Raw genomic sequence first — 23,069 nt, forward strand, 5'->3', positions numbered from 1 at the left:
TTATTTAAGTAAGGTTTACGCCTTTTTTTTTAAATTTAAAATCAATTTCATTACCACAGAGGGTATGAATAGTGTCAGAGGTAGAGTTTAGTGATTCACGGAGAACTGGTTCTGAGAGATTCCTACCCCAAGGCTCATTTTACGGCACACCATGTCCAAATTAATGGTATGAAGTACAAAGAAATTGAAGCAGCCTTAAAACTGTTTGGTGGGACCCTATAAAGACCGTGGCTCAGAGCTTAATGTGTATTGAACTGTCTGAAGGTAATTCAGGGGCTTCCTAACTGTGTGATCTTGGTCCAGTTGCTTGACTTCTCTGTGTCGCAGTTGGTTCTCATCTGGACGATGGAGAAGACAGCACTTGCCCTACAGGGCATGGTTCAGTTCGAATTATTTCAACACATCTTTATTGAGGACCCAACTATATGCTCTACGGTTGGGGTCGTAAACAGTAAGTCCCTGGTTTCATGAGGCTTCCGCTCTAGTAGGGATAGATGAACAGTAATCAAATAAACCAATAAATATATTCTATTTCACAGATTCTGAGATGCAGTTTTTCACCCTTGAACATTTCTGACATGTAGTCAGTGATACCATGTTGTTACGATTAACAGGTTTTATTCTTTTAGAGGTACACAGTGATAGGTCTTAAACTTGATGGAGTTTTGTTTAAGATTTCATTTATTTTTTTAGAGAGAGATAGAGAGTTCGAGCAGGGGAAGAGGCAGAGAGAGAGAGAGAGACTCCCAAGTAGACCCCACATTAGGCACAGAGCCCCCTGCAGGGCTCCATCCTACAACACTGAGATCGTGACCTGAGCCAAAATCAAGAGTCAGACGCTCAATCGACGGAGCCACTCAGGCACCTCTGGAGTTTTATATTTGATGAAATACAGTCTGATATGTCAGGGGGTGTTTAACGGTAGGTGGAAAAATGACTTACAGCACTGTGGAGCGCAGCCGGGGCACAGCGGGGCACCATCTATATTGGGCGGTCGGGGAAGGCATGTCTGTTCACATGCCCTTTGCCGAGAAACCTGAAGGGCATGTGCTGGGATGTCAGGTAACCGAGGGATGAGGACAAACAGGGAGGCCAGTGAGCCTTTCATGGGAATTAAATATGAAAAGTCATACAAAGCACTTCCCACGGAACAGCCCCCGGGGAACGCAGTGCAGTGGCTGCCGCAGCTGTTGTGGGGAGAGGCAGCGCAGCATCAACTCCAGAACCCTAGGCCTCCCAGGGCTGACCGCCCAGCCCTGCTGTTGACTCGGTTTGCAACGAGGGCAGGTTACTTTACCTCACCTGAAAATGGGAATACCAACAGGGTAGGGTGCCTTGTTGGACTTAACTGGGTTCGTGTGTGTAAGCACCCAGGCCAGGGCGAGGGATGTGATAAGAGCCGCATGTGTGTTTGCTCTAAGTGTTCAGAGACTGAAACTTGGGGTACCTGGGGGGCTGAGTCGGTGAGCATCTGCCTTTGGCTCCTGTCATGCTTTCAGGGTCCCCGCATTGGGCTCCCTGCTCAGCGGGGAGCCTGCTTCTCCCCCTTTCCTCTGCCCCTCCCCCTCTCATGCTCTTTCACCCTCTGTTCTTCTCAGATAAATTTAAAAATAAAGACAGACAGACCTTCAGAGAGGGGGTACTGTGGCTCACTGAACTGAGCGTGGACTCTGGGCAAGGGCCTTGGCTTCAGAGCTTGGGTCAGCCTCTCTAGGAGGGTAAGTGGGGGACAGAGGAGGTGTCTGCCTCCCAGAGTTACGGGAAGCATCACATGAGAGGCTTCCCAGGTTTAGGAAGCATTTAAGGACACGTATGTTTAGCCAGACACCACTATGGGTGATGGGTATTCCAGTGCATGTGATAAGGGAGGTTTTGCTGTGGTGGAGCTGACGGTGGGGAGGGCACAAGAGACATGAGGTCATTTCTGATAAGTGTGATAAAGACAGTGGGGCGGGGTGGTGGGAGGGAGAGCCACTTAGGGATGAACGTCTCTCGTGGCGGTATCCAGGGAAGACTTCACAGAGGAAGTAACGTTTGATCTGAGACCTGAAAGAGAAGGAAGTAGGTTCTTGGACAGACCAAGAGGATGTGCAAAGGCCCGGAGGCAGGCACAAGCATTTATGTTTGAGGCATTGAAAGGAAGCCAGCCGGGCTAGAGAACAGAGAAAAGGCAACTGGCTGGAGATGGAGTCAGGAGGCAGGTGGGGAACAGCTCACATCCTCATGTTGCGCTTCATCAACCCAACCAAAACCTTTGGCGTCTGTTCCAGTGCAGTGAAAAGCCACTGAAGATATGATGTGTAAGAAAAAGCTTCTAGCACATTGTGTGGCTCAAACTGGGTGCTGGTTAAATGGGAGACGTTGATTTACACACTCATGAGTGTGTGTGATGATCTCCAGAGCCTTGGGAGGAAGACAATGGAAATAGCTGTCTGGTTCAGTTTGGGGTTGTTTTCTTGTTGTTTTGTTGGTTTTTTTTTTTTCGTGACAAATTCTTTTGTTTAAAGCTAGAACTGGATTCTCATAGAGATCTAGGAATTTGGACTCTGGTGTACACAGTAGAGTTGCCCACTGGAGCCTTTTTAAGCAGTTATGTCCAATTTTATCGAAGGTGTTTCAAAAGGTCAGGGGGCAGTCGGAGAGCATATGGAGAAAACCAACAGGAAGAGTAAAGATAGGCGGGGCCTTGTTTATTAAGTCGGCCAGCCGGGCCCTAGGCCAGATGAATGTTTAATAAATGCCTTTTGATGCTGACCTCCCCCTAGGTGTGCTGTTTGCAGCAGTACGAGAACTGGGGGCGAGGGAAGGCAAGCATCCATTTCCTGTTAGCAGTTCCTTCATCCAATCCTTCCAGTAACCCTGACAAATAGAGAGCCTGCATGAGAATGGTAACCGTCCCAACTGTAACTGGGGATCGAACTTCTGCAGCTTTTTGGAGAGTTACATCAACAGGGATCATTGCATCGTGTCTTCACCTTGTAGAGATAGCCCGTCCAGAGTTGGCATTGTGCAGTGTGCAGGATGGGCAGCCATACGGAGCGGTCCTGTCTACAGAACAGTTAGCTTTTATCCTTATTATAAACTGAAGATGTCCCCCTAAAATTCATATGTTGAAACCTAACCCCCAATTGGATAGTGTCTGGAGGTGGGGCCTTAGGGAAGTGATCAGGTCACGACAGCACAGCCTCATGAGTGGGATTAGTGCCCTCATAAACCAGACCTCAGAGAGCTCTTTTGCCTCTCCTGCCAAGTGAGGATACAGCAAGATGATGCTTGTCTGTGAACGAGGAAGCAGGCACTCACCGCAAATGAAATCCACCAGTGCCTCGAGCTTGGATTTTCCAGGCTCCAGAACGACGAGATGTGCATTTCTGTTGATCCGAAGCCACCCAGGCTATGGTGCCCTGTTAGAGCAGCGCAAACAGACTGAGGCAGGAATTGGTCCCGAGAAGTAGGATGCTGCTGTAACAAATAACAAACGTGGAAGTGCGTTTGGAACTGGGTAATGGGTAGGGCTCGGAGAGTTTGGCTGTGCGTGCTAGATGAATGCACCATCCAGGGCGATTCCGGGGAGGACTCAGAAGAGAGAAGAGCTGCAAAGAAAGCCTACGTCTTCTTGGAGAACACCGAAGTAATCGTGAAGAGGATGTCGCGGAAAGGCCATGGATGAGGCCCTATAGAGAAATGGGGACATATTGGTGACTAGGGTGAGGGCCTTCCTTGTTCTGAAGTAGTCAAGAACTTGGCTGAGTTGTGTTTGAGTCCGTTGTCTTAAGGAGAGCAGAGCTGACGAGCAAGGAAATTTGATATTTAGCTGAGGAGATCTCTAAGCAGAGTGTTGGCCGCGTGGCTTGGTTTCTCCTGATTTGCATGTAGAATTCAAGGGAGAAATGATTTGAAGGTGGAATTGTTAAGCCAAAAGGACTCCGAACGTAAAGATTTGGACAGTCCTCAGCCTATCTGTATTGCCAAAAGATAAAATAAAATGAAAATGAGACCACCAAGGGTATGGCCAGGTGACCATCTGATAAGGAAGGTAAGTATTGACCAGCCAGCGCAGGCGCAAGCCAGGTGGTTTCTTCAAGACAACGGAAGGGTGAACGTGAAGGCAAATCTGAGATCACCAAGTGTGCCTGGGGTCACGGCAGTCTACACCTGGCTACAAAGGATGGGGCCACCCAGAATTGCAGGGCCAGCAGAGAGCCACTGTGGGGCTGTCCCACCAAGTCACAGGGGTGAGGTTGCCACCCATCGTGGGCCCGAAGGCAGAACATGGAGCCGGAGAGCATTATTCTTGAGCCTTAATGTTTGACGTTGCTTGCTCTGTTACGTTTTGGACGTACCTAGGACCCATCACTCCCTTTCCCCCCCATTTCTCCCTTTTGGAGTGGGAATGTCTACCCTGTGCCTGTCCCTCCTTTGTCCTGTGGAAGCACATAGCTTGTCTGGTTTCCTAGGTTCCCAGCTGGAGGGGTTTGCCTCAGGACGAATCATACCTGGAGTCTCACCCGTATCTGATTTAGATGCTATTTCAATGGGCTTTGGAATCAATGCTCGAATGAGTTAAGACTTTGAAGGCTATTGAGGCGGAGTGACTATATTATGTGAGAAGAACATGAATTTTCGGGGGCCAGGGGTGGAATGTTAGAGACTGAATATTTGTGCACCGTCCCCCAAGTTTGTGTGTTGAGATCCTAACCTCCAAAGGGACGGTATTAGGAGGTGGGGCTTCTGCAAACTGATTGGGGTCAGGAGGGTGGAGCTGACATGAATGGGATCAGCGTCCTTATAAAAGAGGCCCCGACAGCTCTGTCATCATCTCCACCGCCCGAGGACACCGCAAGACGATGGCCATCTGTGAACCAGGAAGCAGACACCCAGGCTGCCAGCACCTTGATCGGGGGCTTCCAGCCTCTAGAGCTACGAGAAAGAGATGCTGGTGTTTGCAAGCCACCCGGTCTATGGCAATCTGTCACGGCAGCCTGCACGGATTAAGACAATCCTCCTTTTCAAAAAAACAGCTGTCACCTGGGGCCCAGCAAGGTTAGACGACTTGCCAAGGTTGCACGAGTGGGATTAGCGGCATTGGGATCTGAACACAGGTAACACCTGGGACTAGCAGCCTTTCCTGCCTCTGGCTACCTGTCACTGACTGCGTGGGGGGGTGGGGGTGGGGGTTGGGGCGTCAGGCAATGAAGAGCGGAGGAGGAGAGGATGTGGAGGGCTGCGGGGTGAAGCCTGAGGAGAGACGTGGAGAGGAGTGAGTCATTCCGACTGCCCCCTCCCCCCACGGAAGACCAGATTGGACAGGGCCTCGGCAGAGGAGGAGGCGGGCTCCATCCACAGGGTACAGGAAGGGCACCCAAGAGCCATTCAGCCACGTGGTTTCGTGGCCGCGTCCCTCAGCCACATCCCAGCTGCAGCTGCTCCTCATCCATGAGCTGACGACTCACACCCATAATTCATTCATAAACGTTTATTTCCATCTAAATCAGCAAATGAATACATCCATCGGTGGCACGCGTGCGCCGCGCAGGGCAATGATCCGCTTCTCGGGCTGCCACCGGGAGGCTGGCCGTGGAGTTTTGACGGATCCGCGTGGGGGATTAAGTGGCCCGAGCAGTTGCTTCATGGTCACTTCCAAGGCGTGAGATCAACCTCATTGCCCGCCGTCTACAGATGAGGTTGGCTCCGGAGCTGCACGTCCTCTGGCTCGGAAGAAAGACTGGACGTCCCCAGTGGGCCACTCACATCGAGGGTGGCCGTGATGGCCATCCTAACTGGTGGTGATCCTGGCAGTGGTGGTGACCCTGGCAGTGGTGGTGATCCCAACAGTGCTTGTGATCCTGGCAGTGGTCGTGATAGCAGCCAACAGTGCACACAGTGTGTGTTCCAGGGGCTGCGCTGAGTATTGCAGAAAAATCCCATCCTCTCTCAGGATTAGGTCCTGATGTCAGCATGTGAGAGGCAGACACTTGTGTCTGGCCACAGTACCCCCCCACCCTTGATGGTCCCTTAAATTATCCATAAAGTTCAGGGCCCGTGGCATTTATGTTCCCGATCAGGGTTGTATGTATACTAAGAACAATGTGACTGTGTCTAGATGTTTCATCAGCCTCTCGCCCACACCCGTCTGTCCGGGACACTGAAAGCAGGGGTGGGTAGTGACCCAACTTAAAACATTTTGCTTGCTCATCCTCTCTTCTCCATCTCTCTCTTCCTCCTCTTTTCTCCTCCCCGCCCGGCTCTCTACCAAGCAACGGATATTTGAATCCCTGGCTCACTTAGTGGGATGCCTGGGTGGCTCAGCAGTTGGGTGTCTGCATTTGGCTCAGGTCATGATCCCAGGGTCTGGGATCGGGTCCCACATTGGGCTCCCTGCAGGGAGCCTGCTTCTCCCTCTGCCTGGGTCTCTGTTTCTCTCTCTTTCTCTCTCTCTCTGTGTCTCTCATGGATAAATAAATCTTTAAAAATAAATAAATGCTCACTTGGAGCCACTCCACTCCTTGTCACTTCACGCTTACCGCAATCCCCACCACCACCCTCTGCACGGGAAGCCACACTGTTACTGCTTCCGTGGAGGATACTGCAGCTCAGAGAAGTTCAGGCATGTGCGAGGTTGCACAGCTAGCAGACCGTGGAGCCGGGACGCAGACCCCCCAACCAGGACAGACTCCAGAACCTTCAAGGCTGTCACCCTGGAAGGCAGGAGAACTCTTTCTGTGCCATCCCTGCTGCAACCCCCTTCCTTGGGCCCCTTCAGCTTGGTTGCACTTGAATTTCAGACCAACTAACGATCCAGCTCTGACCAGTTTGGGCCTCACTTTTAAAAATAAATGTTTCAACCAGTCCAGCCCTGCAATTTAATAGGCAATATTGTATGCATATTAAACACCAAATGATTGTTAACATATTTATTGAAGCTTAACAGGCATCCGGCATATAAAAGATGACTCTCTTATATGGCTGTCAGACCTCAATAAACATGTTTAATAATTAATTGGCGTTAAGCAAACATAATTGTGTGATTCTAAATTAGGTGTTCAGTGAAGCGTACTGTGCATGGAAAACCACAGCGGTGCTTTATTACTTCAAGTCCAGGCCATCAGTCTGGCTTTCCACATGTTAAGAGAAGCGCCCCCCACGTCAAAGTTCCACACCGTGTCAAAGGCCTCCTGATGCCTCCCGCCAAAAAAGGCACAAGCCCTTTTGTTCCAAGACCTGGAGATCTGAGAAGTGTTTCTCATTTGCTTTGCTGTTTGTCTTGGGGTTCTGAGAGTTCTGAGCCGAGAAACTGTGCGATGTGAAAGATGTTTTCCCATATCTGCCTTGCGCTGAATGAACCAGCCCCGCCGTCATCTCCATCGCCCCCCAGCACAGGTGATTCGCGGGATCTGCTACAGTTCTGCTCTCTCAATTCTCCACAGACAGCGAATGAACAAATACTGAACCACTGCTCCTAAGGGGAGATGCCAGACTAGGTTCCTCTGAGCCCCTGGGCACAATACTTTTTTTTTTTTAATCAATTCACACATAACTTTGTTTTATGTATGTTTCCATGTAAAGCCATCGTACTTAATCCGTACCGTTGATTCTTCAGCATTGAACGCAGGGCCCGCAGCGTTGGAACTCGCACTCCTGACCCGTGTTCTCCAGCCGGCACCTCACAGCTCACAGTCTTCTTGTGCCTGGGAACATGAGATAGCACGTCGGCACTGTGCATGTTATTTATTTATTTTTATTTAAATTCAGTTAGCCCACATACAGTACATCATCAATTTCAGTTTTTCATTCATCAGTTGCATATAGCACCCAGTAAAATACCAACAAAAAGCACAAAAGCATGAACCAACAAGGCACCAAGTAGACCACGAAAGGGACACTCATTTGCAGCATGAGAACTGAAACGAGAAGGCAAACCGTCACCTTGTTCTACTTCAGCGGGGAACGCTGCTGTCGGATGATTTCTGTTTTTTGGCAACTCTCTACTTACCTGCAGGCACATGTCTGCCCGTGGTGCACAAGTGCCACAAACATTGATTTTGAGAGTGTGAATAATTTTGCTGGTAGGTAAATTCACAAATTTATATGTATAAATATACGGGATCCTTGTGCGATGATCAGATTCCATGATGCACAGCCACCTGTAGACCTAAGCATCGTACATCCTCGGCCGGCCCTTAGTACAAGCTGCTCAGAACGTTGTCTGCTAGGGATGCCTGGGTGGCTCAGCGGTTGAGCATCTGCCTTTGGCTCAGGGTGTGACCCCGGGGTCCTGGGATCCAGTCCCATATCGGACTCCCTGCATGGAGCCTCCTTCTCTCTCTGCCTGTGTCTCTGCCTCTCTCTGTGTCTCTCATGGATAAATAAAATCTAAAAAAAAAAAAGGACATTGTCTACTTAATGTCAGTGATGCTTTAGCTCATAGTAGGTGCACAATAAACATTGGTCACGTTCAATTGCTTGGTTTTCAAATAAGAGCCGAAAATAGATGTCGTTTGAAAATGCTCTTTGCTTTCCTTTAGGTACCATTGTTTTCTGTGTTTCCTGCTGGTATTTATTGTCTCAATCTAGTTAATATTCTCCCTTGGACTTTAACTTTCTACCTGCCCCTAAATCCTTTAGAAACTTGAAAATCCATTTTCTTAATGACCACAAACCCCTTAAGATCCATGCTGCAACAAGGAGGCCTCACGGGCTGGGTTGTAAAACACCCTGTCCCCAGGATGTCATCCGTCTATGAAGCCTGTCCACACACACCCTACAGGGAGGTGGGGGGAATCAGGCTTACGGCCTTTTCAGAAGAAGCATCAGGAAGCATCAGAAAAAGTCACCCGCATGGCAACCCATTTGGCACCAAGCTAGGCCCCTAATGGGTGTTCTGGTACCTTCAGATCTTCCAGGGATCACAGTTTCCATCCTGGCCCTACCAGAAAGCTTAGAGCCACATGTGGAGCTAGGCTCCAGGGCCTGGGGCAGCTCTAGGTTCTGCAGGGATCCTTTGGAAAATTATATTTTGAAGACTGGAATTTTATCCATAGGCATTTTTAAAAGTGTTTTATTTATTTATCCATGAGAGACACAGAGAGAGAGGGAGAGAGAGGCAGAGACACAGGCAGAGAGAGGAGCAGGCTCCCTGTGGGGAGCCCGATGCAGAACTCGATCCCAGGACCCCAGGATCATGCCCTGAGCCCAAGGTAGATGCTTAACCGCTGAGCCCCCCAGGTGCCCCTTATCCATTGGCATTTTGAAACACATAAATAAAAGTCTGTTGTGAAACCTGTGTGTGTTTATTTGAAAAGTTAGAACATAGAGAACAGAGCGGAGAACATACACGGTCTCACTGTCACCGAAACACACACATTCAAACATTTTGTCGTATCAGGTCATTTTTTTCTTCTGTGCACGGGTTCTTAGTATAATTTCAATTATACTGCAAATGAAAGTTAGTCTTCTGCTTTTTGTTCCCTGCTTAGCATGCTATCATAAGCATGTTCTGTGTTATTACACAGTTCATCACCCTTATTTCCAACAGCTGCAAAACAGCCCGTTGATTGATTATGCGACAGTTTGCTAGCCGTCCCACTCTCGTTAGACGTTGTCTCTCGGTTGTTTTAGCTCTTTCTGGAAACGAGAGTACAATCTACTTTTTCCTTTTTCCTAAAGCTAGTGCATGTCCTGGATTGTTGCTAGCCCAGGTTGTCAGAAGCAGGGCTATTGGATCAATGGTGGGGACGTTTTTAAGGCCCTTGATGATGCAACTTCATCGTTAAGCGCGTGGGAACGTGTCCATATTACCAGATGCTTCCCAAAATTGTGCTACCATTTTGTAATCTTCGCTGAGTATAAAACAAACGCAGAGTTTTTCCCTCACTGTGGCAGTGCTACAAAGGATCTCCACCTTCAAAGGCCCAGAACTGCGTTCCCGTGAGACGTACACTGTGATTGCACACATGGAGGGGTACACGATTGTGTGTACGAACTACAATATATGTTCCATTTAATTTTTTTAAATTCATGGTATTGGCAATAAATTTCTCTGTCTTCTGCCTTTCCTTAGTATTTCTTGAAAAGTCTTACCTTCCAGAACTTTCTGCCTAATAGGCTCGGGGTTTTGTTTGGATCTATTCATTTTAACTCTCTCTCTTTTCCTTTTTCTACAAATGGAAAATGCAGCTCCTGAGGATGACAATTGCCAAGCAGAGGCTCGGAGATGAAGAAATCGGCGTGCGGCACTTTGCAGCTCATGAGCGTGAAGACTTGGTTCAGCAGCTGGAGACAGCTAAGGAACAGGTGACTGGTAACATCTGCGAAGAGTGGGGGATGTGTGTGTGCAGTGGGACTGCAGCCCTGGTTCCCAGAGAGAGTGAGGTGCCTGCGATGCTGGTCGGAGGCAGGAGGAGGGTCTAAGCCGAATGCTCTGACTTTCTCAGGGCTCTGCTGGTTCCCAGGCCGCCTCTTGTGGTTCTTGCCTCCAGTGAGTCTGCTCTCCTACTTTGGGTGCCGTGGTTCTGGACCCAAGAAACATCCCCCCTACTCGGGATAGACAAGGAAGGAACCAAATGTGGCAAACTGGCCTTAATTTGCAAGTTTACTGAAGTGCTGGGTGATGCTTTTTAGGCAAAATCTCAGCGGGTCCAGAGGCCTAGTTAGGGAACAAGGAAGAGAGCCTAGACCTCATTTTCCTTCTTTCCCTAATTGGTTTTGAAACACAGAACAAGATTTCTGGGTCTGGAGGAGCTTGAGAAAGTTTGCGCGTGTAAGACACCGGCTGCCGTTCCCAGTGTCTGGATTTGTCTCCCGGGGCCTCTGGCTTTGGGGCATGCTGCAGTTGGGATGGGATTGGTTCTGATGCTTCCAGAGCCGATACTGGACCCACCCTACCCTGGACATAATGAGCGTCTGGCAGAAAGTTGCTCCCTTCCTTAAGCTGTGATCCAGTGTGTGGGGCTTGCGGTTTTATAGCATGCGGGTGGTATTAATATGCCTTGTAAAAGTCAGTCAACCAAGCAGAAGGCTCTATCTCTGGCCATAAAATGATGTCTGAAGAACATCTTAAGTAAGGACACTTCCTTGGTTGCAGATTGAGTCTCTGGAGCATGACCTGCAGGCCTCTGTGGATGAGCTCCAGGATGTTAAGGAAGAACGATCTTCCTACCAGGACAAAGTGGAGAGGCTCAACCAGGAGCTAAACCACATCCTGGGTGGCCATGAGAACCGGATCATTGACGTGGACGCCCTGTGTATGGAGAACAGGCAAGTGGCCAGGCCCAGGCGGGCACTCCGGCCGAATGCTAGCTGGGACCTCCCTGCAGCCCGATTCCCATTTGCCTTCCAGTGAGAGTCCCAACGCTGAAATGGTGGCATTAATGTCATCCATCAGTTGTGAAAGTCCGAAAAGAAGCCCCACACACCTACCTGCCTGCGTACCTTCCCCTTTCTCTCTCCCCCGACCCTCCCCCCTCCCCACCCTCCAGGTGGGCAAGAAGGGGAGGGAGCCAGCGAAAGCTGCTAGGTATTGCTATCAAGGAGAGGGAAAAGAATAAGAAAATAAATTGAGAAACTCCCCTAGCTGTGTCTTTTCCCCGAGGCAAATTTCAGTGTGTGCGTGCCCATGTGTGCCCGCGTGTGAGTGTGTGTGTGTCTAATTTAATGTTATGTCTGGTGTCGCCTCTTCCAGCCTGCCTTCCCAGTGGAATCCTCTTAATGAGAATTATGTGAAAACTGTGTTGCTGTCCCTCAGGGGATCTGTGCAGAAGGCTGTTCTAAAGTGGGGTTTCTGTGATTTGGGCATATTTGACCTTGATCGCATCCATTTAAGAAAAGGTCACAAAGATGCACTTTTCTCCTCCTCTGCTGGTGGTGAGGAGGCATTCTGTGTACACGATGGCTCTGCAGGCGTGCTGTTTTCTTTTTTCCGGCTCCTGCTTGCGTGTCTGTATTTTTGTGTCGCTCCCAAACCCTTCCGAGGTGTATGTTTTCTTTTCCAGGTACCTTCAAGAGCGGTTAAAGCAACTCCATGAAGAGGTCAACCTCTTGAAGTCAAACATCGCCAAGTACAAGGTAGAGAATCCCGACGATGCTGGCAGTGATTCACCGTGATACGTCTAAATGTCATCCTATTTTAATTCCCTGTCGTGTGCCAAAGACATCTGAGTGCTTGCCTGCCCTCCCAGATAGGGTAAAGAGCTTTAACGTGGGTAGCCAGGGAGAGTTAAACCCAAAACAACGAGCGCAACAAAAATAGCCTCTGCCAGAGCCCCCCGTTGCCGTTACCTGGACGGGGCCTCGTGACAGCCTCGGTCCACGCAGACTTAGGCTCCTTACCTGCTTTTCAGTGCATTGTCCTGTCATCAGACACTATCTGTCTCATAATCACCCATGAGAAAATGGTTTCTGAGCAAAGGGAAGCGACCAAGATGGGGAAATCACAACCTAAGCGAGGACGTTCACGTCACACTGAAAGGACAGAGTGTTTAAATTCTCCCACTGTTGTTTAGACTAATTCCAGCACCATTAGTCTGATAATATCTATTTCTGCAGATGTTCGTTGTGAGCGTTATAATTAGAAACATCTCCTGGGCTTCTCTGCTTTGAAAATAGATTGATTTCTCTTCCTGAGGGTGCACTTGTACAGCAGTCTAGATGCTTGGGAGAACCTTCTCATTTTCCTGGCTCTCGACGTTAGCTTTTTGCTCAGAAGCCTCTGTGCTCCTCTTCGTTTTCCACGCTGTGGGGGCCACACTCTACGCCAGTCTATATATATATACGCATGGAGCCAAAGAAGAATACGGCTTTTGAAGTTGTATAATTAATACATACATTTAAAAAATGTGTGTATGCATTCGTTTAACAGCCTTTATTTGGCTTTTCAATATGCCAAGCACTGGCTATACAGGGCGTTATCAATTTTAACGTGAGGGCCCGCGATAGGAATGGCACTCGGGTGGCACACGTGCACCTCCGAATCTTGAGTCCGTGGCAGCCGTCTTCACCGGCCAGGACATTTTCCAGCCCAGCCACCAGAAGCCTTCCAAAGGCCAATAACGATCTTTTGGCATTGGTGAATGAAAGTAGACCCGTTCTCCCTCTCATGCCTATTCAGAAGGGGTTTCCATAACTAGTGACTTCACACATTAGATGGAGTTCTTGCTTCAGGCTTGATTTAATTTAATGAATACACATCGAGTGCCTTTTATATATAGGAGAAGGTAATTGCTGTCATTCTGCTGGGCACCAACTTTAAAAACAAAACAAAACCCACAAAACTCTCTACCAGGTCCATAAATTTCATGACTCTTTGACAGGGACTCGGAATTTTAAAAGTTGGGTCAGCGTTGGGGTTTGCCAAGGGTTCCTGTGTGCCAGATACGGGGGGAACACGTCTCCTACAAGTAGGTATTTTTCTATTATTTGGCTTTTTTTGATAGAGGTTTGTATTTTCTCCCCATGCTGCTGTAGAATGCTCTCGAGCGACGGAAGAACTCCAAAGGCCAGAGTAAATCTAGCAGCAGTGCGCTGACTGGAGTCCTGTCTGCAAAGCAAGGTAGGGTGTGTCCTCTGGAGGGACCTCTTATGACCACAGAACGCGGGAGATCTGGGCCCACAGCTCTGTTTGTGGATTGGGAACCAAGGTGATTCTTAGAACAGCCCTTCCCAAACCTCTGCCTGCATCAGCATCGCCTGGAGGGCTTGTTTTAAAACACAGATTACTGCCCCCTCCCTCCACACCCCGCAGAATTTTCGATTTAGTAGGTCTACTGGGGCCCCCAGAGAATATGCATTTCTGCAAAGTTCCCAGGGTCCCTGCTGCCGGTTCTGGGATCCTGCTTTGAGAACCGCTGCATTAGATGTGTAACGAGACCCCATTCGCATCTGTTCCCCTATACTGCGCTCTTCCTTCAGGAATGCTTTCCCTGCTCTGACCCCCGCGTTAGCATCCCTGAGTACATGCTCCAACCTCATCGCGTTTCTCCTTCTTCTGGCCTCTGTGACCAGAATAGAAAAGTCTCACAGCTGCTGAAATCATTTTATCATGGAACATGTGCCTTTTTCAAAGAAGCTTTTATTGATTGCAATTCTGTTCCTCCTCCTTGTCGATTCTGATGAAAAATAATGATCTTCCAGGAACAGTCCAGGGGAATAAATAGCAGAGAGCTTGCTTCTGACACTTAATATTTGGGAATTCAGTTCTCGACGTAAGCCTCAGGTTGAACATGCCCGACTGGCCCACTTTCGGGTTGTCGGCTGTGCAGACCAGCAACGATCATGTGGCAGTCTTAATCAGGGCTGGAGTGGCTAGGAAAAATAAAAGTGCTGAATCTCAAGCCAACCTGATAACCAAGGCACTTTTCCAAGCAACTTCTGTTTTTCCACTAAAAAAAAAAAAAAAAAGAATACCCTAGAATTGTTTTTAAACAGAAAACGACAATATTCACAGAAATGTGAAGTGGCCCATGTGAGTTTTAGCTCTGAACACCCTTGATGGCCAAACATCTTTGGAGGGCGAGGGCCAGTCTTATCACGGGTGTGGGGGATGCTGGCCACACTCCGTCACCACAGCAGAGCCATATGCCTGGCTCAGCCTTTCTGGAAAACCTCTGGCAACTTCCTTTGAAAAACCTTGAACTCATCCCCTTTGAGCAGCAAGAAGTAATTACAGATGTATGAAAGCATACTGCTTCAAGAAACTCTTCCTACATTAGAGCCACCAAAAAAAAAAAAAATCTTAGGAAATAACATAAATGTCCAGCAGGAATTAAATAAATTATTGTATATCTACATATGGGCTACCAAGCTGCCATTACATCTTACGTGTTAGAAGATATTAAGGATGGAGGAATAGGGTTAAGTGAAAGAAGAAGAGCTTTTTCCCATTCTAGAAGAAAAATGTATGAATCGGTGTATCTACGTGTAGGCATATAGAAAATGATCAGAGATACAGTGAGGGATTTTATTTTTTTCTGTCTGATAGGAATACAAGTGGTATCTTTTTTTGTGGTGACTCTTAGTTTCTAAAAACATGCAGACACAAAACATATTTTGCATTTGAAATAACGTCCCGTGTGATCTTGCCGTCCACTGAGCATACCACACCGTAGGAAACCGCCCCAAAGGAGCTCAGGACCAGAGTTATTGATATTTGCATGGCTGTGTGACCTTCAGCTAATGTTTTTAATCCGTCACCGCCTTGCTTTCCTGTTCATGAAATGGGAATAAATAATACTTCCCAGGTGGGTTTTTCTTTAAATTGGGGGCCTCAGATGAGTTAGTTTGGAAGTGTTTTGAAAGGGCAAAATACTAGACAAATGCAAAGGATTCTTATCGCCTTAAAAAATTGCCAATAAAAGTCCATGAGACTTTCTTTGTGTCTGCTCAACCCTCACACTGAATTTTATTTTGTTTTACTTTTGACACCTGAAACGGAGTCTGCAATATAACATCATAGCATTCAGAAGCTGGGAGCCTCTCCCACCGTCATTATCCAGGACAACCAGACTCTGGTTTGCATTCCAGTGTTCCCGAGGGACTTAACACTGAGCTGCAAACTTTATATCCCCCCAGTTCAAGATCTGTTATCTGAGGATCATGGGTGCAGTCTCCCTGCTACTCCACAGTCCATTTCTGATCTGAAGTCTCTGGCAACAGCCCTGCTGGAGACGATCCACGAGAAAAACATGGTCATCCAGCACCAGAGGCAGACCAACAAGTAGGTGGCTGCACCCTTGGGGGGGTGGGGTGGGCGGGAGAGATGTGGGAGGCTGGCTGCCAGCCGTGGGTGGCAGCGGGTGGGACTGCAGGCCTTTGGGGAGGGGAGGGCAGCCCTTAGGTGTGGAACGAAGCTTCCTCAACTGGAATGACGTGTCTGCATCACAACGTATCTTAGCCATTCTCCAGAGTCGGGTGGGGGCACACTACCAGCCATTGCACACTGAACACTCCCTCTGAGCCTATTACACACAGCTTTGACTGTACAACTGCGCGGGTAACTCGCCCTACCTCCCCTGCAGGTCCCCTCGTTGGGGGGGTACCCCCTCAGGGCCACTGTAACCTATGGCATGACTTTGAGGGGTCCTGTCTAGCAGGAACGCCAAACATCAACTTCCACGGGCACTTGGGCCTAGGAGGGAGTGTCATGTCTCTTCCAGAGAAGCAAAAGAGGTGGTGTGATGGAACCATTGAAATACAGGCTCTCCCTTGGTTTTTATAAGTATAGTGACGAGGTGGGGCAAATTCCCCTGAGTTATAGGAGTGTGAGACACAGGCAAAATTGGAGGTGTTCAGAGCATGGTGAATAGGCAGTAAAGGCAACAGACACTGCAAGCAGGGCTTGGCTTTGAGGACAAGCGACCACACTCCAAAGGGCCCCGCACTTGGTCCAATAGTCTTGAGATGCTTAGTCATTTTTTAGCAAGGCGGGCTGCGTTTTCATTTCACCGGGGGCCCCCCCCAAATTACGTGGCCGATCCCACTTCTAACACCTCCACACAGAACCAACAGGAAGGCGTGGAACACAGGAGCAGGCACTGAGAAACTGGGCTTCCAGGAGGAGGGGAAGGATGTGGGATCAGCTGGGCTTCCAGGAGGAGGGGAGGGATGCAGGATTAGCTGAGCTTCCAGGAGGAGGGGAGGGATGCGGGATCAGCTGAGCTTCCAGGAGGAGGGGAGGGATGCGGGATCAGCTGGGCTTCCAGGAGGAGGGGAGGGATGCAGGATTAGCTGAGCTTCCAGGAGGAGGGGAGGGATGCGGGATCAGCTGGGCTTCCAGGAGGAGGGGAGGGATGCGGGATCGGTGTCCTGGCGACAGGCGGCGGGCGGGGGGGGGGTGCTGCAAGATGATGGAGAGTATTGTAAAAACCAAAAAGAAAAAAGAGAAGCCGGGAGTGAAGGGCAGATGGCGGGGGATGAAGATACACGTACGGGAAGGCGGAGGACAGTGGAGGAGTCTGGCAGTCTCAGCGGGATGACGGGGTAATTTATTGACAGAAGTTTTCAGAAATTCTTTTAAAAGAAAACCCGAACCAAGGAATGAAACGGGCAGGTGCTAAAATGCAGATACTCCTCAGGGGAGGGAGAAGAAACGGAAATCTCCCCAGAATAGGTGCGAGGTCTATTTTATCCAGGCGGACTCCCCCGCAGCCGGTGGTGTTCCGCATGAGCTTCTCTGTCCTCGCTGACTCCCTCTGAAGCACCCACTGGGGCTCTTTGAAACCTTCGCGGGCCTTCTAAGCCCCAGTGGGTTCCCAGCAGGTAACCTCGGCTTCTGGTTTACTGAGAAAATAGACGCTCCGCACCATGAGCCCCCAGAATGACTCTCCCCTCGAACCCGGGCCCTCCACCCTGCCCTCCTGTCTCCCGGAGACACCCTGACCCCCCAGCCTGGCGGGCCCCACCCTTCCCTCCTCTGGGCCTGGCTGCCCTGTGAGCACCTCTTCCCACCTGCTCACCCCGCCCCTCCTCTGGCCCCTGCTCTTCCCCCAGAAAGTACACGGAGCTCCCCGGACCCCCAAAGCCTTTGCCCAGCCGTGCAGCTTCCCCCCTAAATTCCACTAACCCAGAATCTCTGTGAACAAGAGGCCACCTTTGCTGCTTCAGCAGCCACCCCCTCAAAGTGTGTTCCGGGGGGCACACTTCCGTGTCAGAATCACTTGGAGGCACTGGTTTTGAAATGCAGATTCAGTGGGGGGGTTGGTTCTGGAAGGAATGTTGGGGTTCTTGGATCTGAGCAAGCCCCAGGGGATGCCGTGCACAGGAAAGAAAGACCACCCCCGCTTCAACACCTCCCAAGACCTCTTCCCAAATTTTCCACAGCAATTTGGAAATTTGGATTTGCATTTACCTGACATTTTCTCACATACCTGTTGGCCTTCTATAGGTCTTTGGAGAAAATGTCTGCTCAGGTCTCTGTCCATCTTAACTGGATTTTTCCTTTGTGTAGGAGTCCTTCACCTATTTTGGATATTAACCTATCAGGGATCACAATTTTTTTACCCCTTCTGTGGGTTTTTCCTCATTTTAGTGATTATTTCTTTGGCTATGCAGAAAGTTTTCAGTTTGTAGTCTTGTTTTTATTGCCCATGTCTTAGGTGCCCATCTTCCCAAATTTTCCACAGCAATTTTCCTTCGGGGGTCCCCAGTACCCCCAAACCCCACTTTCTGAGTCTGTTCCTTTTACAGCTTTCTGCCTCCCAGCTCCTGTCTTGCACTCACCTCCTTGGATTCCTCTGACTTTCTCCTCACCCCCTTGATTCCCTCCACACCTCTCACTTCCACCCCAGGTCTCCGCAGGTCTCCTGCTCTCCTTACCCCGCCGGGGGTGTATGGGGGGGCTTCATTCCCCCCATCTTTGCCTCTCACTCTCTGCAGGCTCTCCTCACAGCTCTTGTCCCCACCTTGCCATCGAGAGCAGGACCCACATGTCCAACTGCTGGGTTGACAGGTTCCACATCCCTTCGGCCCTTCACATTCAAGGAGTCCAGACCTGGGGCCGTCCATTCCTCAGTACATTTTAAGACCCTTCACAGTGCTTGTGCCCTTTGACCCACAGGCTGTGTATCTAGGAACTTATCCTAAAGGAAAAACTCGGTGGGATGCCCTCAGATTCATACATACGGGGTTCACCATGCATTCGTTTATAAGAGGGAGGAGAAAACAGCAACAGCCCAAATGTTTTTATTTGCATTTTATTTTATTTTGAGAGAGGGAGACTACAGGAGCGCAGAGGGAGAGGGAGAGGATCTCAAGCAGACTCTGTGCTGAGTACAGAGCCTGACTCGGGGCTCCATCTCACGACCCTGAGATCATGACCTGAGCCACAATCAAGAGTCGGATGCTTAACTGAGTGAGCCACCCAGGCACTGCCCCCCCTGAATGTTTTTAAGTTGGAGACTGGTTAAGATCATAGTAAATCCATAAGATAGAATATTGTGCCACCATTTAAAGTATGATTCGAATAATATTTAATGGGTGGGCCCTGCCCACCATCAGAATCACTGTTCTCTCCCAGTGGGGAGGATGGTGCTGAGCCCACATGGGTGCTTATGGTTATTTAATGAATGGATTATCTAATCCTTTTTCTTGCTCCCTTAATACACTTTATGGTTTTCATGGATTTGGTATTTATTTTAGGTCCTTGTCGTGGGCCTTCAGTGTACACCCCCTCCCCGCCCCCTCTGCTTTGTCACGCCTTCTTCCTTGGGGAGACCCCCTCCTCATCAACCCTCCAACCTCAGACCCGGGCCCTCCACCACCGCCCACCCCAGCGCTCTCACACCTGCCCGCCAGCTACAGTTCAGAGCACAGCACAAACCTCCCCTAAAAAGCTGGACTTGACTTTTTTTGTTTGTTTCAAGTTTTTTCTTTAAATTCTAGGCAGTTAACATGTAGTGTGATACTGGTTTCAGGGAAAAGCTGGACTGTTAAAGCAGAGTCCTGCTCAGTACCCCCAGGCCGTCAGCCCCACGCTCCTGCCTCTCCAGACAGACTGATTTCCTAACGCGTTCCTGCCATAACCCTCTGTGACCAGCACGCCCGGAGCTACGTTCCATGGGCTCTCACCCTCCTTTTAAAAAAACAGACATGCTCGTTATACTAGGTTTAATTTGGGGTTTTTTTTGTTTGCTTGCTTTTGTTTTTTTTCAGGTTTAATTTTGTTGTAATGCACCCTGTCCTTTGTAACTCCTATTTAATAATTTTGTAGCATCTCATGGTTCACATTTTAAAATGTTAAACGATGTGTCTCTAAATTACTACCATCTCTCAGCCATCCAATTCCCCTTCCTGGAAGGAACCCCCATTCCTTACTTACGTATCTGTTTCCAAGGATGCATATGTAAGTAAATGTGTAATACGTTTACCCAGACATATATAAATACTCGTGTATGTTTATATAAGTATAGATATTCTTTTTTCTCTTCCTTCCTTCCTTCCTTCCTTCCTTCCTTCCTTCCTTCCTTCCTTCCTTCCTTCCTTCTCTTTCTTTCTTTCCTTTTTACAAGTGATAGCTGGTATTCATTAAAAAAAAAAAAAAAAGTCGTTTCACTGTTCTGCACCTTTCTTTTTCTCTCCATAATGATAGATCTTAAAGATTGCTTCACATCAGTACATAAAGTACCTAATGTGCCATTTTTAATACTTAGGAGGCCTTTGGTTTCACACTTTCAATAAATGTTTTATTTGGGGGCATGTAAAAAAACTAATTATACAACAAACGGAGCGGGGGCTAGGAATAGAATCTGGATCCCGTCTGCTTGCTGTGATTCCCCTTGACTTAGCCTTTTGTAACTAAGATAATGCAGTAGTTTTATTTTGGTGGAGCATTCCATGAGAGAATGGAGGTATCCTGTTCTGTAGGCCTGTGCTCCCCCTACTGGCTTTCCCCTGCCTGACAGTCACCCCCCCCCCCCCCCCAACACACACCTTGGGAAGCCCAAACGGGAGCCATCTTGAAGAACTGGTGAATCCACATAGGACTTTATATTTTGTGAGGATTTTCAATTAATAGGCATTTTCCTGGAGGTACTCGTCACCAGAGAGTTGGCAGTTGTCTTACTTCTGCTAAAGAAGGGATGAGGTTCCTGTGACTTATCAACAGGTAGCTTGGAAGTTCATGATCTTGGTAGCAGCATGAGCTGTCATGGATCAGAGCAGAGATGCACCAGAAGGCCACCTGGGGTGGAGGTGGTGGCAGGGAAGAGCCACGGTCCCTTCTTCTTTAGGATGGACCCTCCACCAAGGACCCTCACTTAGGGGTTTCTGCTCCCCGTGTTGTCTGGGGAGCAGGAAGTAGACACACAGTGGTGGCCAGCTCCTGGGTTAGGTCGGCCTTTGCAGATCCCCAATGACATTGTTACTATCAGAAACTACTACTAAACACCTATCTGGAGGCCTGATGTCTTGAGGATTTTCCTAGACTCCTGGGTAGACATGGGCTGAAATCCCTCCTAAAACAAACCACAGCTAAGTAAAAAACCTTATCTTAAAATCTCCCCCATCCTACAAAAAAAAAAAAAAAATCCTCTCTCAAACCTGTTTATGCCTCAAGCTACTGCCCTAGCTGTCTCCTCCGATTCCCTGCTGAACTCCTTGAAGAGTCATCTGTATTCACTGCTTACAGTTGCTCCAAGTCTGCTTCTCTCAACCCTGTCGCTTGGATTCTGGATTTCGCCCCCTCCACTGTCCTAAAACATCTCTCTCACGGGTCAGGCACATCTTCTAGGTGGACTTCTTTCATCCCATGTGACCACTTTCCAGAATGAGATGGTATTGACCCCACCCCACCTGGATCTCTTTCCCCTTGGCTTCCAGGCACATGTTGCCCGGCTCTCCTCTTCCCTGGCCAGCTGCACCTCTCTAGTCTTTTCTTGCCTTTCACAGGAGATACTCGAGGGCTCAGTTCTGCTGACTTCTCACACTGTGCCGGTGAGCAGACCTACCCCAGCCTCCATGCTCACCTCCGCATTCCCAGACTTTCCTTCGGCCACGAGGCCAGCTGTCAGATGCCTCACCTCCCTCCGTGTTATTACTCCATTCGGTTGACTTCCCACGTCCCCACTGGCTTGTTTTGAGCTGACTTGGACATTACCCTGCGGACTGGCCTTTCTGCTTCTACTCATACTCATTCCGGTCCATTCTGTACTCTGCATCGAGAATACTTCCCCTAAGCTTCATTATGCTGCTTCTGTGCAGGTTTTACTTCCAATATCTCACTGTTGCCAGTGTCTAAAAATCTCACCATTCTCAATTTGGCAACAAGATCATTCATGATCTGGGTCCTTAAAAACCACTCTGGATTCATCTTTCATTTACTTCGCTCCCACTCTGTGCTTCTGCTGAAGTACTTGTGCACTTCCAGGCCGACGTTTTGATTCTGGGCTCCCCGCCCCCACTCCCCAGCCGTGTCACCCTGGGCGAGTTAGTTGACTTCTCTGAATCCCCGTTCCCGTATCTATAAACTAAGCACATTAAGGGCTCCCTCATCAGTTGTTGCAAGGGGCAAGGGAGATAATACCTGTGCAGTGCTTAGAGTAATACCTGCGAGAGAGCAAGTGATAGAGAAATAGTATTGGACAGGCTCTGTACGTGCGTGTGTCTCTTTGTGTGTACGTCTGTCTCCCACTGGACTTTTAGTCCCTCCAGTACAGGGACACAGGCTGCTTCTCTTCGCTATCCCCTACAGTCTCGATAATTGGGTGTTGCATTGGTCAGACTGAGCCCAGTGGACTCTGTTCCTCGTCTACTGCCTTCTCAGTGCATATTGCCATCTCCCTCGGCTGCACCACACCACGTTCAGTGCACCATCTGCCATGCTTGTTCCGTGTCTGAAGCCAATCAGGAAGAGCCTTTTTGTCATTTGAGGAATCTTGGGTCATATCACAGGTCAGCCGGCTGCACCTGTATTTCCAACTGTGAACAGTTTTTAAAGAGTACTCGCTCCAGACACAAGAATGCTTGTCTAAATTAAAATGCCATTATGAGATGTTGGTTAAGACCATGCACTTTGGTGGGAAATTGAGTTGTAGGTTCAAATCCAGACTCATCACCAGCTGAGTTCTGCTTGTGATTCTGCTCAAGTTAACTGATTTCTGTGCCTCTGTGTCCCAGTGAGAGGAGTGGAGTAGATTGTGGAATAGAGAAGAGTGGAGTAGAGAGGAGTGGAGGAGAGGACTGAGGGTTGGCAAAAGACACAGCTTAGAGGTCAACTGTGTGCCTTTGGGCAGTTTACTTAACCTCTCTGTTCTTTAGGGTCCACATTTGTAAAAAAAAAAAAAAAAAAAGAGGATAATAATACAACATGCACTGCAGGGTTTTTGTCAGGTCAGATGAGCTCACATAAACTCAGCAGGTGTTCAGCGTGGGCTCGGACTCATAGCCAGGACCCAGGAAACAGTTTTGCTGTTCATGCTAACAGTAGTGTGGTTGTTATTGTTTTAGATAATGTTACTGCTACTATTATTGCTAGCACAACTCCCATTGGGTCCATTTTATTACCCCCAGCTCTGTATCAGATGCCTGTGTCAGGCCAAAGAGAGCAGTCACCACTGACAAACAGGCAAGTCCCTCAAAGTACA

At 48.8% G+C, this 23,069-nt stretch overlaps 1 protein-coding gene across 2 annotated transcripts in view; it reads left to right on the forward strand.

Moving 5' to 3' along the window:
- CCDC149 (coiled-coil domain containing 149) overlaps nucleotides 1–23,069 on the forward strand; it is a 103,174-nt gene that overhangs the window by 58,250 nt on the left and 21,855 nt on the right. For both annotated transcript variants that reach the window (XM_072737978.1, XM_072737979.1), the window contains exons 5-9: nucleotides 10,177–10,293; nucleotides 11,084–11,256; nucleotides 11,991–12,063; nucleotides 13,462–13,546; nucleotides 15,565–15,709. In XM_072737978.1, coding sequence (XP_072594079.1) covers nucleotides 10,177–10,293; nucleotides 11,084–11,256; nucleotides 11,991–12,063; nucleotides 13,462–13,546; nucleotides 15,565–15,709 — 593 coding nt within the window. The remainder of the gene's footprint in view (nucleotides 1–10,176; nucleotides 10,294–11,083; nucleotides 11,257–11,990; nucleotides 12,064–13,461; nucleotides 13,547–15,564; nucleotides 15,710–23,069) is intronic.

This window comes from Vulpes vulpes, chromosome 14 (genome assembly GCF_048418805.1).
Source record: "Vulpes vulpes isolate BD-2025 chromosome 14, VulVul3, whole genome shotgun sequence".
In the NCBI taxonomy this organism is placed as follows: Eukaryota; Metazoa; Chordata; class Mammalia; order Carnivora; family Canidae; genus Vulpes; species Vulpes vulpes.